The sequence below is a fragment of the Trichomonas vaginalis genome, chromosome IV (assembly GCF_026262505.1).
Source record: "Trichomonas vaginalis G3 chromosome IV, whole genome shotgun sequence".
In the NCBI taxonomy this organism is placed as follows: Eukaryota; Parabasalia; order Trichomonadida; family Trichomonadidae; genus Trichomonas; species Trichomonas vaginalis.
This window is the reverse complement of record NC_067206.1, coordinates 28,962,993-28,978,245: the sequence shown is the minus strand read 5'-3', so window position 1 is coordinate 28,978,245 and position 15,253 is coordinate 28,962,993. Positions and strand designations below refer to the sequence as shown.

The 15,253-nt window shown below is 35.3% G+C and overlaps 5 protein-coding genes and 3 pseudogenes across 8 annotated transcripts, besides 2 other annotated features; 6 read left to right on the top strand and 2 right to left on the bottom strand.

Annotated features, from left to right (window-relative positions):
• Positions 1-4,440: 4,440 nt before the first annotated feature.
• Positions 4,441-4,803, top strand: TVAGG3_0187730 (uncharacterized protein; the record flags this gene model as incomplete). Its single annotated transcript, XM_051225840.1, has 1 exon — positions 4,441-4,803. One exon carries the CDS (start codon positions 4,441-4,443, stop codon positions 4,801-4,803), a length of 363 nt encoding a protein of 120 aa, XP_051110826.1.
• A 265-nt stretch (positions 4,804-5,068) lies between these two features.
• Positions 5,069-5,910, bottom strand: TVAGG3_0187720 (annotated as a pseudogene). Its single transcript has one exon — positions 5,069-5,908. A coding segment is annotated over exon 1 (840 nt).
• Positions 5,911-6,189: 279 nt separating this feature from the next.
• Positions 6,190-13,999: a mobile genetic element.
• Positions 7,278-14,296: a mobile genetic element.
• On the bottom strand, positions 7,488-8,213 carry TVAGG3_0187710 (annotated as a pseudogene). The gene has a single exon. A coding segment is annotated over exon 1 (726 nt).
• Positions 8,313-8,714, top strand: TVAGG3_0187700 (uncharacterized protein; the record flags this gene model as incomplete). Its single annotated transcript, XM_051225839.1, has 1 exon — positions 8,313-8,714. The coding sequence occupies one exon, from the start codon at positions 8,313-8,315 to the stop codon at positions 8,712-8,714; it is 402 nt and encodes a 133-aa protein (XP_051110825.1).
• On the top strand, positions 9,263-9,487 carry TVAGG3_0187690 (phage tail repeat-like family; the record flags this gene model as incomplete). Its single annotated transcript, XM_051225838.1, has 1 exon — positions 9,263-9,487. One exon carries the CDS (start codon positions 9,263-9,265, stop codon positions 9,485-9,487), a length of 225 nt encoding a protein of 74 aa, XP_051110824.1.
• TVAGG3_0187680 lies at positions 9,534-10,261 on the top strand (annotated as a pseudogene). The gene has a single exon. A coding segment is annotated over exon 1 (728 nt).
• Positions 10,580-11,161, top strand: TVAGG3_0187670 (uncharacterized protein; the record flags this gene model as incomplete). The annotated part of the gene is made up of 1 exon (XM_051225837.1): positions 10,580-11,161. One exon carries the CDS (start codon positions 10,580-10,582, stop codon positions 11,159-11,161), a length of 582 nt encoding a protein of 193 aa, XP_051110823.1.
• On the top strand, positions 12,329-13,243 carry TVAGG3_0187660 (organellar and viral DNA polymerase type B; the record flags this gene model as incomplete). Its single annotated transcript, XM_051225836.1, has 1 exon — positions 12,329-13,243. The coding sequence occupies one exon, from the start codon at positions 12,329-12,331 to the stop codon at positions 13,241-13,243; it is 915 nt and encodes a 304-aa protein (XP_051110822.1).
• Positions 14,297-15,253: the final 957 nt, after the last annotated feature.

Sequence of the window (15,253 nt, the reverse complement as noted above, 5' to 3'; positions counted from 1 at the left end):
ACTTATTTGGGGTAAGCAGCAGATGCTGGCATATATGTGTCATAGCAAGTGTATCTATGCTAATAGATTACACTTGCTATGACTTTCCCGGAATCTCAAGATGATTCCGGGAAAAACAGTAATAACCTCTCAAAATGTTCGTTTCAATATCATAAAGCTGAGAAATGGGCTTTGACCTTGAGAAAAGGCCCATTTCCCAGCTTTATGATGAATTTTAGTTATCATTGCGAGTGTCTGCTGCAAATCTCGGTTGAAGCAGCAGGCACTCGCAACCGTATTCCACGGCAAGTGTATTTATGGTGTTGGAATGCACTTGCCGTGGCTTTTGTACAATCTCGTGATCTTACTGGAGTGAGCGGCAATGGAAGCCAAAACCACTCCACTCAGTACCAGAAAGCTATGAAGGAAGTCCTAACCTAGAGAAAGGGCTTCCTTCATAGCTTTCTGGGTGACATGAGATTTGTAATTGTTGAACATTGAGTATTTTGCAGGCTCTGGCCTTTGCTTGGGCCAGAGCTTCGTATTTGGGTGTTCCAGGGCCGGATTCCTCTCCTGCCGCCCTAGATCAGGACGGCATTTGAGAAAGCCGGCCCTGAGGACAGTAAGCGAAGCCCTGGCCTTTGCTAGGGCCAGAGCCTGTGTATTTCTTTCTTTCAGGGCCGAAATGAGAGGAGATCGTCAATGATGTGGACGATCTCCCTCAAAATCGGCCCTGAGGATTGTATTTGCAGGCTCTGGCCTTTGCTAGGGCCAGAGCTTCGTATTTGGATGTTCCCAGGGCCGGATTCCTCTCCTGCCGCCCTAGATTAGGACGGCATTTGAGAAAGCCGGCCCTGAGGACAGTAAGCGAAGCCCTGGCCTTTGCTAGGGCCAGAGCCTGTGTATTTCTTTCTTTCAGGGCCGAGTTCTTGCGAGACCGTCGACATGATCGACGATCATCGCAAAACTCGGCCCTGAGGATTGTATTTGCAGGCTCTGGCCTTTGCTTGGGCCAGAGCTTCGTATGGGAACTCTCTCGGGGCTGGTTTCCTCTCCGGCCGCCCCGAATCAGGGCGGTCTTTGAGGAAACCGGCCCCGAGGATGGTTTGCGAAGCTCTGGCCTTAGCAATGGCCAGAGCTTGTGATTTTAATGAAGAGCCAAGTTCCTCTCGGATCGGGCCTAATGAGGACGACCGTCGAGGAACTTGGCTCTGAGCTGATGAATTGTAAACTCTGGCCTCGATGAAGGCCAGAGTTTTTAAGGGAATGTTTTGATGGGATGAGCCTATGCTCAGTAAGCTCATCCCATCAAAACATTCCCTTAAAAATTGAATTAAAAATTATCGTATGCATTGAAAAATTAAAAAAATAAAAATGAACAATATTATTATATAATGAGAATAGAATAAATTATCATAAAATTGAATAAAATTATCCAAAAAAGATTGAAAATTTTAAAAATTAAATAAAAAATAACAAATTTCATAAGAAAATTAAGGAATAGAGAAATATTAGATAGAAAAAGTATGCTTATTTATGATTATAAGATTGAAATAATGAGATTTTGAGAGTTTTAAGAAGAATGTGATCTTTATATTTTTTTGGAGGAAGGTTTTACAAGAAAGGAGTTAACAAATGCAGGGTATTGTTCCTTTACCCTGCATTTGTAAACTCCTTTCTCGAATTGAAATTCAATGAATCACATTCAAGTGAAAAAGTGCAAGCAATTCCTGATTTGCTCATATAGGTGCAGGGTCCTAGTGATAGACCCTGCAAATATATGAGCAAATCAGGAATTATGTCCGACACATTCGCATCGAAGAACAAAAGTGCGCGCTTTTCCCATTCTGCACATATTGGTGCAGGGTGCCAGTGATAGACCCTGCATATATATGTGCAGAATGGGAAAAGTGTTTGCAACATTCGCATCGAAAGGTAAAAGTGCAAGCTTTTCCCATTCTGCACATATTGGTGCAGGATGCCAGTGATAGACCCTGCACCTATGTGTACAGAATGGAAAAACTATCTACTTTGAATATTCTGCATCGGAATCTCTTGGTCAATATACAATTAAATACAATGATCACATCGATATTTGGAGATACAAGATAAGTATCTCCAAATGCCGATGTGATCATATATGATTGTCGATAAAAATTTGAAATCTCAAATAAGATTCAGATTAAAAAATGGATATGTGACCAAAATGAGTTTACAAACACAATATAGAGTATATATATAGATACCTCATTGTATTCAAAATGAAATAAAACAAAATTTTTGAAATTCATATCTTATATAAAACACATTATTCCTCAATACTATATGAGTAAATATGGCTTGATTAGTATAGATATATGCACATATATTTGGCCCCCAATATAAATTCTATGTTTTCGGGAAAGCAAAAGGTCCAATCGGTGTATGATAAATTTCACCTCACATGGCACCGCCCCATGAATTTCTCATCTACTTTAATAGAATAGTCTTTCATGAATGATTTTGAATGATTTGTTTCTATAATATCGCTTTGGTTACTACAAGATAAGAAAATTAAAAGATTATCAAAGTTTTCAAGGTTACATAATTGATTTCTATCAATATGGCTGTTTAATCCATTAGAAATACAGAATAAACAATCATAAAAATTAATTATCTGAAATGAATTCATGATTAAATTCGTATTAATGTTTTCATTTGCATTGTGAGCAATATTCAAAGCTCCTGAAGAGAGTGTATTTATAGATTGAAATGTGGATTCTGATATTTTGATTGATTTAATAGATTTTGAGTCAATTAATATTGGTGATTCTGAAACTTTCTGAATTGATAAATAAAAGAAAAACGAGTTAGAAATTTCGATTGTGTCTACATAACTTGGGTATTTCTTTATAGGCTGATCAATCATATCTTTTAGAATGAGAACATTTTTCATTTTCCAAATTAAGGTTGGTTCAACCGAAAGTCACTTTTCCGGTAATTTTATCAATTGCCATAAAATTAATAAAGAATCAATATTAATAACTAAAATTCAAAAGGTAGATCACAAAGTCGAATTGTGAAGGAGGTTTCCGATAATTTTATTTATATCATATTTTAATTTAGATCATTATGAATGGTAAAATATCAACGAATTATTGCAGTACCAAGTTACAATCTCTAGATAATGCTCACATTTCTTCTAAGAGGAATGAAATTCCTATGACTGTGCAATGTTAATCTTATTTCGGTTTGGTAACTTATCAAAAAAAAAAAAAAAAAAAAAAGGTAGTGGGGCTTCCAGGGGCTGCGCCCCTTCTAGCCCTGAAGATGTTTAGTATAAATGAAGTTTTTATTCGGAGGGCTTCCAGGGGCTGCGCCCCTTCTAGCCCTGAAGATGTTTAGTATAAATGAAGTTCTTATATACGGGTCTTCCAGGAGCTTTTCACAAATTATATATGTTTTCATGTTTTGTCACTTTTCTGTCACTTTTCAGGAAAAAACATTTTTATTATTATATATAAATGAATTTTACAAAACCACCGTTACCGTTCTTTGGAAATAAGAGTAAATGTAAAGATATTATATTGAGAGAACTTAAGAAACTACCGAATGGTCTAACATTTGTAGATTTGTTCGGTGGAAGTTTCTATATATCCCATTTATGTCATACAATATTCCCAGACTCAAAGATTATATGCAATGACTTCGACAACTATATGGACCGTCTCAAACATATACCAGACACAAACAATATATTGAAAGAGTTAAAAGAAAAGATACCTATAGGTAAGATGGAACGTATACCATTAGATAACAAAAATATTGTGAGAGAGGTTTTGAAAAAAGCAGAATATATAGACTGGGATAGTATATCTGCTAGACTATTATATAGTGGTTCTATAAGAGTTCATGACATTGAAACACTTATGTCAAAAGTTTTATATCTTAACTATACAAATGTTTTCAAAGAGGACATAGAAAAATATATTGAGGGTATAGAGTTTGTGAGATGTCATTGGACAGAGTTGTATGAAAAATATAAAGACAAGGAAAATGTTTTCTTTATAGTGGACCCGCCGTTCTATAACACATGGGATTTTCAATACCAAGTAGACTGGACTTTGAGAGACTCTTTAGAAACTTTAGACGTTTTACATAACTGTCCATGCTTTTACTTTACATCCGATAAAAGTGGTTTGGAAACCGTTATGAGATGGTTAGAGGACATACATGACTATGAGTTTAGATATGACAAGATAGAATATGAGAGAGGTCCTATAAACCGGAGAAAGTGTCATAACAAAGAAATTTTACTAGTAAGTAAATGTGGTTTGAAATAGGACTACTTGTTTTAGGTTTTTTCCATTGTGTCATTTATTTCTTTGACGTGGCAGAAAAGTACAGAGAATATGAAGATGAACCAATGCCTGCAAATGTTCAGTATATGTACTCGTAAGAGATATTTTTATCTAATATTAAATGGACGCACAGAACTTAGCGAATGCACAGCAACCTGGACAACCAAACCCAGAGAATATTCCAAATGAAGTTAGAATACAAACTGCAATGGCAAACTATGGTCAAGTGCCAACAGATGTACAAATGCAAACTGCCATGTCAAATGACGCTGCGTTAGGTTTGCCACCATGGTATGCAAATATGAGATGGAAAGAGTTTTATACAAACCCTGAAGTGGGATATAAACAACTTTATGCAGATGACGCGAACACAGGAGTTGACCCAGAATATGTTTTCTACCAGAGGAGAAACAGAATGTATGAGCTCCAGTTAAAGAATGCTATGGAACTCAACAGGAAACGTAAGAGACTAGGCGGACATTAGATTTTTACATATAGTAAAATGGGTTTCTTCAGTAGTATTGGAAACTTCTTTCGAAATGTTGGAAGAGGTATATGGAATGGAATAAAAACCGTAGGAAGAGGAATTTGGAACGGTGTCAAAAATATTGGTAAAAGAGTAGGTCAGTTTGTTGGTATTATACCTAAAGACCCTGAACCAGAAGAACAAGCTCCTGTTATACAACAGCCTGAACCTGCACCACAGTCAAGTTGGCAACCAAATCCAACACCTCAACCGTATTAAAAAATTATATTTTTACCGTTCGATAGTAGTTGTATATGAAACTAAGTTCTAAGTAAAACGCATGGTATAATGGAATTATTCTTTTTCTTCCATCTGTTGTAAACCATACTTGAAAGTCTGAAATACTTCCACTTGGTGGTTCGTATAACTTTGTAGGTTTTTTCGTAAAAGTCATTTGCCAAGCATAAGAAAGAGTTTTGTGCACCAGAAAATGAAATGAACATGAACGATAATAGCATCTGGGTCGAAAACATTTTCATATGTTCCATTAGGGTTTTCGACTTCATAAAAGTCCGGGTGTACTGGATATTCTGCAGGCTGATTTAACATCCTCATAAATCTATACCATGCCAAGTTGTTATATTTTGTAGAAATATAAACGTTTTCTCCAAGGTCTTCTTTCTATTGATTTTAACAGTTGCATTTTTTCTGTCATAAATAATATCGAGATGGTATTCTCCTTCGTCAATGTTATACTGCTTTGCATATTCGATATAGATATCGTTTATTTTTTCTTGAAAAGCTTGAAGAGTTGTTTCTAAGTTACAAGCAAATTCACTTGTAAAAGTTTTCCCTGTTCAAATTTCTCATACATACGTTTTTCTTTGTTATAGTATCGAACTTCAAAACCGACCGTAAATGGGAAACCATGTATGGCTTCTGAAATGAACTTCATTCTACGAAAGCCAATAGCTTTTGTGACGGATGGGTCTCTTAACCATCTTAACGGGTAGTCAAAACGATAGCCTTCATGCTTTACGGTCTCTGTCTCAAACTTTTGACCTACATTGGTAAAAAGTTCATCTAATGGTTTAGTTGTAGCAACTCTAGAATTTTCTTTTTCTATTGAAAGCATATTTTATCTAGAATAAAAATGTCAAATGAAACAGCGTCTATGAGAGAAATACAACACAACCGACAACTCATTATACAAGCTCTAAATAAGAACACAACAAACTTTTCAAACTATTCTAAGATATCTGAGTCATTGAAAGAAGGAAACTTAAAACTGACATTAAACCCAATGACAGATGAGTTTCTGTTTCAAGACAATAAAGAACCATACTGTCTGTATAAATCAACAAAAGGAACTTTAAACGGAGAAACGCTATAAATGAACTTCTTTTGAAAGCAGATGTTGACAAACAAAGCAGACAAAACATATGTAGACGATGCATATAGCAAAAGAAGAAGAAAGAGCTAACAATGCTTATGCAACAAAAGAACATACTCATCCTGAACTAGCAGACAAAACATATGTTGACAATAAAATGTCAAGTGAAGTGACAAGAGCTGAAAACGAATATTCTAAAAAGACTCATATACATTCTATATCTGATATTACAAACTACAAGAAACCTTAAACAGGAAAAAGTGCCGTTGGACATACACATACCATTGCAAATATTACAAACTTACAAGAAACCTTAAACAGGAAAAGTGCCGTTGGACATACACATACCATTGCAAATATTACAAACTTACAAGAAACCTTAAACAGGAAAAGTGACGTTGGACATACACATACATCTTCTGAAATAACAGACTTAAACGTTAGCCTTGAAAAGAAAGCAGATAAGAACCATACACATGATTTCTTCACAACTGTTGGTATAGAAAATATTGAAGGAACGGTTGAAGAACCTGATGGGGATGTATTATATTGGAAACCTCCTAACTTTCCACAAGGTTTAACAATCGGATGACGACATAACGACGATGAGAAACATTAGATGTAAAGATGTTTATGTCATGAAGGATGAACATAATATTAAATTCACTGCTCAAGATTTATATGACAAGAAAGCAGACAAAACAGAGCTTCAAACATTAAAGACAGAAATACTTCAAACATTATATCCTATAGGCTCTATTTATACGTCAATGAACTCTACCAGACCAGAAACAGTTCTGGGTTTTGGAACTTGGACTCAAATAGTCGACAGGTTTTTGTATTGTGCAAACTCTTCAAAGGAAACAGGTGGAAGTAAAACGATTTCAGGTGAAAATTTACCTGCACACAGTCACTACATAGATTTAAGTACATCTCAAGCAGGTTGGCATAAGCATAGATATTGGGATTGGTCAGCAATGACAAAAGGTAAAGGATATGATGTTAAAGACAACGTTAAGTTTGCTATAAATTGTTACTGGAGTAACACTGAGGGAGGAGGAAACCATACACATCGCGTTTCAGGATATACGCAAACACGGGACAAAGTAAAGAATACATGCCACCTTACATGACAGTTTACGCATGGTATAGAAATGCTTAGTCGTCATGTTCCACTTCTTTAGCATATTCGTCAGGAGTTGTCTTATATTTGTTAGGAACTGTCTTTGAAAGTATACCACCTTGAACTTTGACAAGTTTGAAACGAGGTCTGACAATAGTAGTTTTATCTTCTGCTTGCAGTCTGTACATTTTGCCATGTTTGCCTAAAACTTCATAATATTCTCTTGTATACTTTCTTCTATTTTTACGAACACGAACGTGAGTACCTGTCGGTTCCCATTGTTGTCATAGTCAATAGTATTTTCATATGGGTCGCGTTTAGGTATTTCTATTTTTACTTTGTCACCTTTCTGAAGTTTGAAGCCCGGCATTCTTTCTTGTTTGTCTCTTTTGACTAAATTATTAAATATATAGTCTTTCTCTAAGTCAGGGTTGTTTTTCATTTCTTCGGGGGAGTGGTTTCCAAACCTTTTTGTTTACGGTTATTGTAAATATTTAAAACTTGTCTCATCTTTGCCATGGAGAAGTGTCTATACTTGTCGTCATATGACATTTCATTTGCTTCACCACCTTGTGGTTGGTTTAAGTCTCTTAACATTTTTATACAACCGTCAATGACACCAAGAGCAGAATGGTTTTGGTCGACAATGAAATATTGGTTTACATTTTTTGAACGCAGATAGTTTTTAATATCGTCTGATTTGAAAGAACTTTCACAGTCAGATGTCAGTTTTGTTGGATGGTATTTGTCAACGAATATTGTCAAAGCAGTTTTTCACATCTAAAATATTTTTGGACCATAATGGTATGGCTTCACAGTATCTTGTGTTTTGACCGACAAATATTAGCCAGTATGGAGGTCCATCTGTTCTAACTCTCGGAATGTTTTCCAAGATATCCATAAACCAAGCATTTGGTGTTGAACTAAAGATTTTTACCATGAGTGCTTTCTTTGTTGCCTTAGAAACATAGGGGTCCTTGTTTGAATTCGTCATTTTTTAACCCATAAGAAATGGGTTTATTTGGCGCATTAGCAGGAGTCGCATCTAGATTTTTGCCCGCAGTGGGAACAATAGCCAGAGGTGTATTTGGAGTTGGAAGGAAGATTTTGAGTACATTAGGTATACTTAAAGAGAAAGCACAACCTATTATACAAACTGTACAGAAAGGTTGGGATGTAGCACGAGATGCAACAAATCTTATTCCAAATCCTGAAACAAGAGGAAAAGTTCAAGGATGGATGGACAATGTAGGAAGACAAGCAGGAAACTATTATAACAAAGCAAATGACTACTATAACCAAGCAGGACACTATATGGACCAAGGTGAAAGATTCTTTAACAGAGGATATAACCATGCACAACAGTGGGTAAACAATAACCAACCTCAACCGCCTCAAACGTGGGGAATGTAAAGTTTTTTACTGAGATGAAATGAACAATACAGCATTGAGACAAATGGGTTCAAGATGGATTTGTCGGCTTCCAGCAGTTACACAACGTGTTTGTCAAGTTCTTCCTATACCTCAGGAAGTTTTAGACCGACTTAAAAAACCTAAACAACCAGTTGAAAACAAACCAAACTAAAATTTTTCTGAGATGAAATGACCGAAGAAGTTGAAACGGTAGATTTGACACCACAAACAAAAAGTTCAGAACCATTGTCAAAACCTGTCAAAGAACTTACAGATGAAGAGAAAAATTCAATAATAGAAAGTGCCAGGTCTGGAAATACAAACTCTAACTACAAAGTCACTTTTCATAAAAATGGAACGGCTAGTATCTCAAAAAAAAACAGACTCTCACAAATAAAATATTGAAGTCTGAAGGAGCTTTCGAGACAACAGATGGAAAAGTTTACTTCACTGACCAACAGTTCATTATAGAACATCTCATTGACTTAGAGTCGAAATATTCTAAACTTTACAACAAACACAAAAAGTTGAAAGGAAAACAAAAACAAATGGCATATGATATTTATGAAGATGTTGACGACACAACTGTTCCTGCAAGTGAAGTAAAGTCAGAGGAACCGAAAAGTGACGAAAAACCGATAGAAGAAGAAAAACCAAAAACTGAAGATAAACCAAAACCAAAGTTTAGTTTCCAAACTAAACCAAGTCAACCTTCATTAGCTGGTATGGGTTGGCGTCAAAGACTTATGGCAGCAGGCGGTTATGTAAAGTAAAGAGAAAAAATATTTTTTTATTTTTATAAAAATGCCCCCATATAGAATGGATAGAAAGTCTGCTAGAATAAAAGCAGAGTTGCAAAGATATGGTTGGAGAGTTTCGAAGAATTTTAAATATAGGAAGGGAAGACCCATAAAAGTCTATGACAAATTGTCTGGTCTTCGCTACGAAATGGATTTGGAAACAGCACGTGCAAATTATCCAAACAGACTAGAGAGGTTAGAAGAAGAACGTCTTATGGACATGCCTTTCGATGTTAGTGAACCTCAAGTTGAAGGACACGACGGCTTTGCCAGATTCTACTGGAAACATGACGAACAATTGCATCCTTTGAGAAGGAAAAAAGGAAAAGGTGAAGACACACATGCTCCCATGGAAAGAACAAGATATGCATATGAGAAGTACCGTGAAGTTAGAAGTCAAATTACTTCTGGTCGAACCTTTACAGTAAACTTTGACGAAGGAAAGAACAAAGAAGGCTTCATGGTGTACTTGCTGCCATACAAGACGGAAATAAGAAAGGACACAATCTCAGATTGACCATAACAGATTTGGATGGTCACATTTACTATGCACATGGCAATGAACAAACAGCTGCAATGCTTCTTGACGCTTTCAAGACTACAAAGAGAGAACAAATGGTTGACTCCGACTCAGACATTTTGAATGCAATTGAAGGAATTGCAAGTGTCAAGTTCGAATGGTACCAACCTAACCCTCAAGCAGTCAGACAACATGCTGGACCGTTGGGAAACTTGTTTGTTAGATGAGAAATATGAAATGGCATACCATTTTAAAACAATATATTTTTACATATATTAAATGCTTCAGGTTGGAACAAAAGTAACAGATACAAAACCGTTAGACTATATCTTTACAAATGCTGGTAGGACTATTTCAGATGAAGAAATTTCATCCGAGCATACAGGTTTGACTATCCAATTCGTTGGCTTCAAAGTCCTTCAGATGCAAAGGCAATAGGATTTAGAAGAGTTTTGTTTTCAAATAGAACTAACGCATTTATGTTCGCAGTATATTTTCATGGGCAGTATAAAGGTTCTGATGGTCTAATAGACAAATTTGACGAAATGAGAATCTTTACAGTTCGTTCAGACGAAAGTCTTGAGAAAACTCTAAATGACTTTCAAACTCAAATGAACAAATATTATTGGGAATTTCAAGAAAAATACGACTCTTTACTAAATGGAACATACTATCTGAAACTAGAATATGACAAGATGAACTCCACCGTTTCATTTCAAAAGATTGAAATTAACCCTCCAAGAGATACAGAGTTTTTATTTTGGGGAGTAGACAAACGTTCTTGGGCACAATTTCTTCGGTTACTAAACCAGAACGAACCATTACCACCAGATGGTCCATTTAAATTTATACTTCCACCAGCAGATTTGACAGTTTATAGAAACGTGTTTGACCCTCAAAATGTTATGTGCCATGCAAGTTTCAGTTCAAGCAACAATAGTTTTCTATGTATTGGCAAGGACTTTTATGACTTTGCTTCTAAATTCTACGAACCACCTAGTAACAGTTTCTCTGACTTTCAAGTTTGGTTCACAACAAATGGTGTGCAACATATTGTTCCATTGTACTATGACTTTTATCTCGAATTGTCTTTCATATATAACTACGGAAAAGTGCTGAAAAAGTGAGTTTATGTTAGCATGTTAGATCTCACCTCTTTTCTCACCTCTTTTCTCACCTCTTTTTTCACCCGTTGAATTTTCATGAGGGTAGAAATGAGGGTCACCAGGTCACCAGGTAATTTAACTTCTCTTAAAATTACTGACAACATGACATTTTGACAACAGTCCAGGAAATAAACTTCATCGTATATGTTTTGTATAAAAGATATGATTTCAGGGATTTTTTTTACGAAGTGTCAAAGTTCACTTCGTCACTCATAACAGTTATATAATGAAATTTGGTCATTTTTTTCAGCAAAAATATATTTTAGGTGAAGTGGTGAGATCTCACCTCTTTTCTCACCTCTTTTTTCACCCGTTGAATTTTGTATAAAAACCAACCGCCAGAATTCTGGCGGTTGCTATATTCTTCACAAAATGCTTGTTTTGAGGTCGAGCCACTTTTGGCTTCACCTAATTTTTCACCCGTTGAATTTTCATGAATTTCCTTAAGATAGAAAAAAATATATTTTAGGTGAAGAGGTTAGATCTCACCCGTTTTCTCACCCGTTTTTTCACCCTCTTGAATTTTCATGAATTTCCTTAAGATAGAAAAAAAGTGAGTTAAAATGAGATGTTTACTGAAGGGGTCACCATGTTACCGGGTAACCATGTGTCACCAGGTAAACTAACTTCTTTTAAAAAATGAGACAACATGACATTTTGACAACAGTCGGGAAAATGTCAAGACTTCTTCATCGTAACGAGTGTAAATGAACCAAAAATATATTTTAGGTGAAGAGGTTAGATCTCACCTCTTTTTTCACCTCTTTTTTCACCCGTTTTCTCACCTGTTTTTTCACCCTCTTGAATTTTCATGAATTTCCTTAAGATAGAAAAAAAGTGAGTTAAAATGAGATGTTTACTGAAGGGGTCACCATGTCACCAGGTAAACTAACTTCTTTTAAAAAATGAGACAACATGACATTTTGACAACAGTCGGGAAAATGTCAAGACTTCTTCATCGTAACGAGTGTAAATGAACCAAAAATATATTTTAGGGTAGATGGTTAGATCTCACCCGTTTTTCTCACCTAATTTTTCACCCGTTGAATTTTCATGAATTTCCTTAAGATAGAAAAAAAGTGAGTTAGTATTTTTAAAAAAATATTTTTTTATTTTTATTGTAAGAACATGTTAGCAACAACTTCACCAAACTCTTTAGTTATGAACCCAACTTCAATGTTAGTAGAAATGAAAAGCTTCATTCCTTCTTCATATACTTTTGAGACAGAAATCCAGAAGATAAAGCAAGAACTTCTCCAAGGAGATTTAGATTGCACTGCAAAAGATGAAACAAATGAACAATATCTTTATGAAATGGAGGACCTGGTGGAACATTTACCCAAACTTCCTGAAATACAACAACAAAAGCTTACTATTCCAGAATTCGATGAAATAGAAGTAAAAACAACCGACTCGGTAGAAATAAAGAAGTTCATACGTAAGGTTAACTATGAGTTTCTTGGATTTCATTGCAACCACAAAGTCATGGACAAAGACTGCGATATGGTATATAAGAATGTTTCTGACATATATAAATCTGAAGAATTTAAGACCTACGACAACTTTGTTTCGTTAGTTGCAAAATGTGTATGGCAGATAAGAGATAAAGATAGAAGAGGTAAAGTATGGAACGAACAGATAAAACCAGCAACTTTTGAATTTAAGAGGACCATTGACGCTATAGTTGTACTTGCAGGACAAATTTCAATGTACAATGCTAAAATGAACCCACAATGTTCTAAATGTAAAGCAGCAATGAGGAAATATAACTACTCCGTCAAAGAGATAGAACGTATGCGAAACGACTATGCTGACTTAAAGAAAGAAGCAGAGAAACCAGCAGAAAACAAAATGGACATGTTAGCATTTCTAAACAAAAACTATCCAACAGCTGACGATTTCCTTCTTTCAGATGTCAAGAAGAAATATAAAGAAACATTCGGCATTGTGAAAACTTTTGACATACTGACAGAGGAAATCGAAGCCACAAAATTGTTTAGAATTTCAAATATACATCGTACAATTCATGTAAAACGCTTATAAAAAAAAGAGGTGAAAAAAGAGGTGAGAAAAGAGGTTAGATCTCACCTCTTCACCTAAAATATATTTTTGGGTCATTTACGCTCATTGCGATGAAGAAGTCTTGACAAAACATATACGATGAAGTTTATTTCCTGTGTTGTTGTCTAAATGTCATGTTGTCTCATTTTTTCAGAGAAGTTAAATTACCTGGTAGCACATGGTAACATGGTAGCACCTAAAAACTATCCAACTGCTGACGATTTCCTTCTATCTTAAGGAAATTCATGAAAATTCAACGGGTGGAAAAAGAGGTGAGAAAACAGGTGAGAAAAGAGGTTAGATCTCACCTCTTCACCTAAAATATATTTTTATTGAATTCTGTATAAAATTCTGAGTAAAATGGCATATGGAACACATACTTTTTCAGTAAGGACATATGAGGTGAAAAAAGAGGTGAGAAAACGGGTGAGAAAACGGGTTAGATCTAACCTCTTCACCTAAAATATATTTTTGCTGAAAAAAATGACCAAATTTCATGAATTTCCTCATATGTTTGCGACCCTCGAAAAACCGCGGGTAGAGATTCCGTATGAAAACAGTGAAGAACAGCGACCCAGACTTTTTTCGGGGTCGCCTAAAACTCTATGAAAATCGTGAAGAACAGCGACCCAGACTTTTTTCGGGGTCGCCAAAACTCATGAAAACAGTGAAGAACAGCGAGTAGGGACAAAATCTTACTCGCCTAAAACTCATGAAAATCGTAAAAAAATGACCAAATTTCATGAATTTCCTCATATGTTTGCTACCCTCGAAAAACCAGAGATTCGTACGAAAATCGTAAATTTGCAATAAATTTAAAGGGTTGGTATGTAATAGACTATTAGTAATGCAGTTGCCAGTGAAGGTACTCTTTACATTCGTTCCAGAACAAAACACTAACAGACATTTGGTTCAAAACCAAAGGCACTCAAGGAAATTTTGCAGCGAAGAACAGCGAGACAGACTTCTTTTCTGAAAACAGTGAAGAACAGCGAGTGGGACCAAAAACGTAGTCCCAATTATGAAACTCGTGGAAGAAAGCGACCCTAGGTTTTTCGAGGGTTCCCGCCTAAAACTCATGAACAGTCGTGGAAAACAGCGAAGTACGGACAAAAAACCCGTACGTCGCCTAACTCATGAAATCGTAAAAAATGACATATTTCATTATATAAACTCTGTTTTTACTTTACCAGTGAACTTTTGGACACTCGTAAAAAAAATCCCTGAAATACATATTCTTTATATAACAAATAAAAAAATACGTTACGTTTTTTTAAACAAAATTTTTTTATCTTGTTATGTAAGAAACAGAAAAATGACAAAGGTTGAGTTTGAAACAGTTCGAAAGATGACAAGACACCAAATTGGGTTAGACATACGGCTGATTTAAAACGTCAAAGATATTCTAAAAAATACAACAACTATTCCTTTGTTTCGAGCATTTTCTTCCATCTTGGAAAGAAATAATACATTGAGGTTTGGAATTGCTTTCTAACTCAGAAATTTTTGACAAGAATCCTGAGCTTTATGATATCGTAAGATTCTATGGAATACAGCTATTTATAGACAAAGTCTTATACAATAGTTTTTTGTTAATGGTTGCCAGTTGTTTTGGATATAACTTTCATACATATGTTAATTCGACTCGGAAGTTAGCAGTGAAGGCTTATTTAACATCGTTCAGAAACGAAGGATTCATACATAAGAGTATAAAGATAGGAAAATATTATATAAGATATGAAGTAACGTCAAAGAGTCAAGGTTGTGTTTTGTTAAGTATGAGAAGCTGCTGAAAAGACTTACTTGAAAGTTTGGAGAAAATGTTTGGGTGCTCCACACGAAAAGGTAAAGAAACGTTTGAGTAGATGAGATAGATAAAGCTATAAAATTTTTTGACGAAGTTGCTAAAATACATGTAAAGGTTTATTTTTGGTCTTTTGTGAAAGTAAGGAATAACGCTAGTTTTTTTATAAAATATTTCTTTTTATTTTG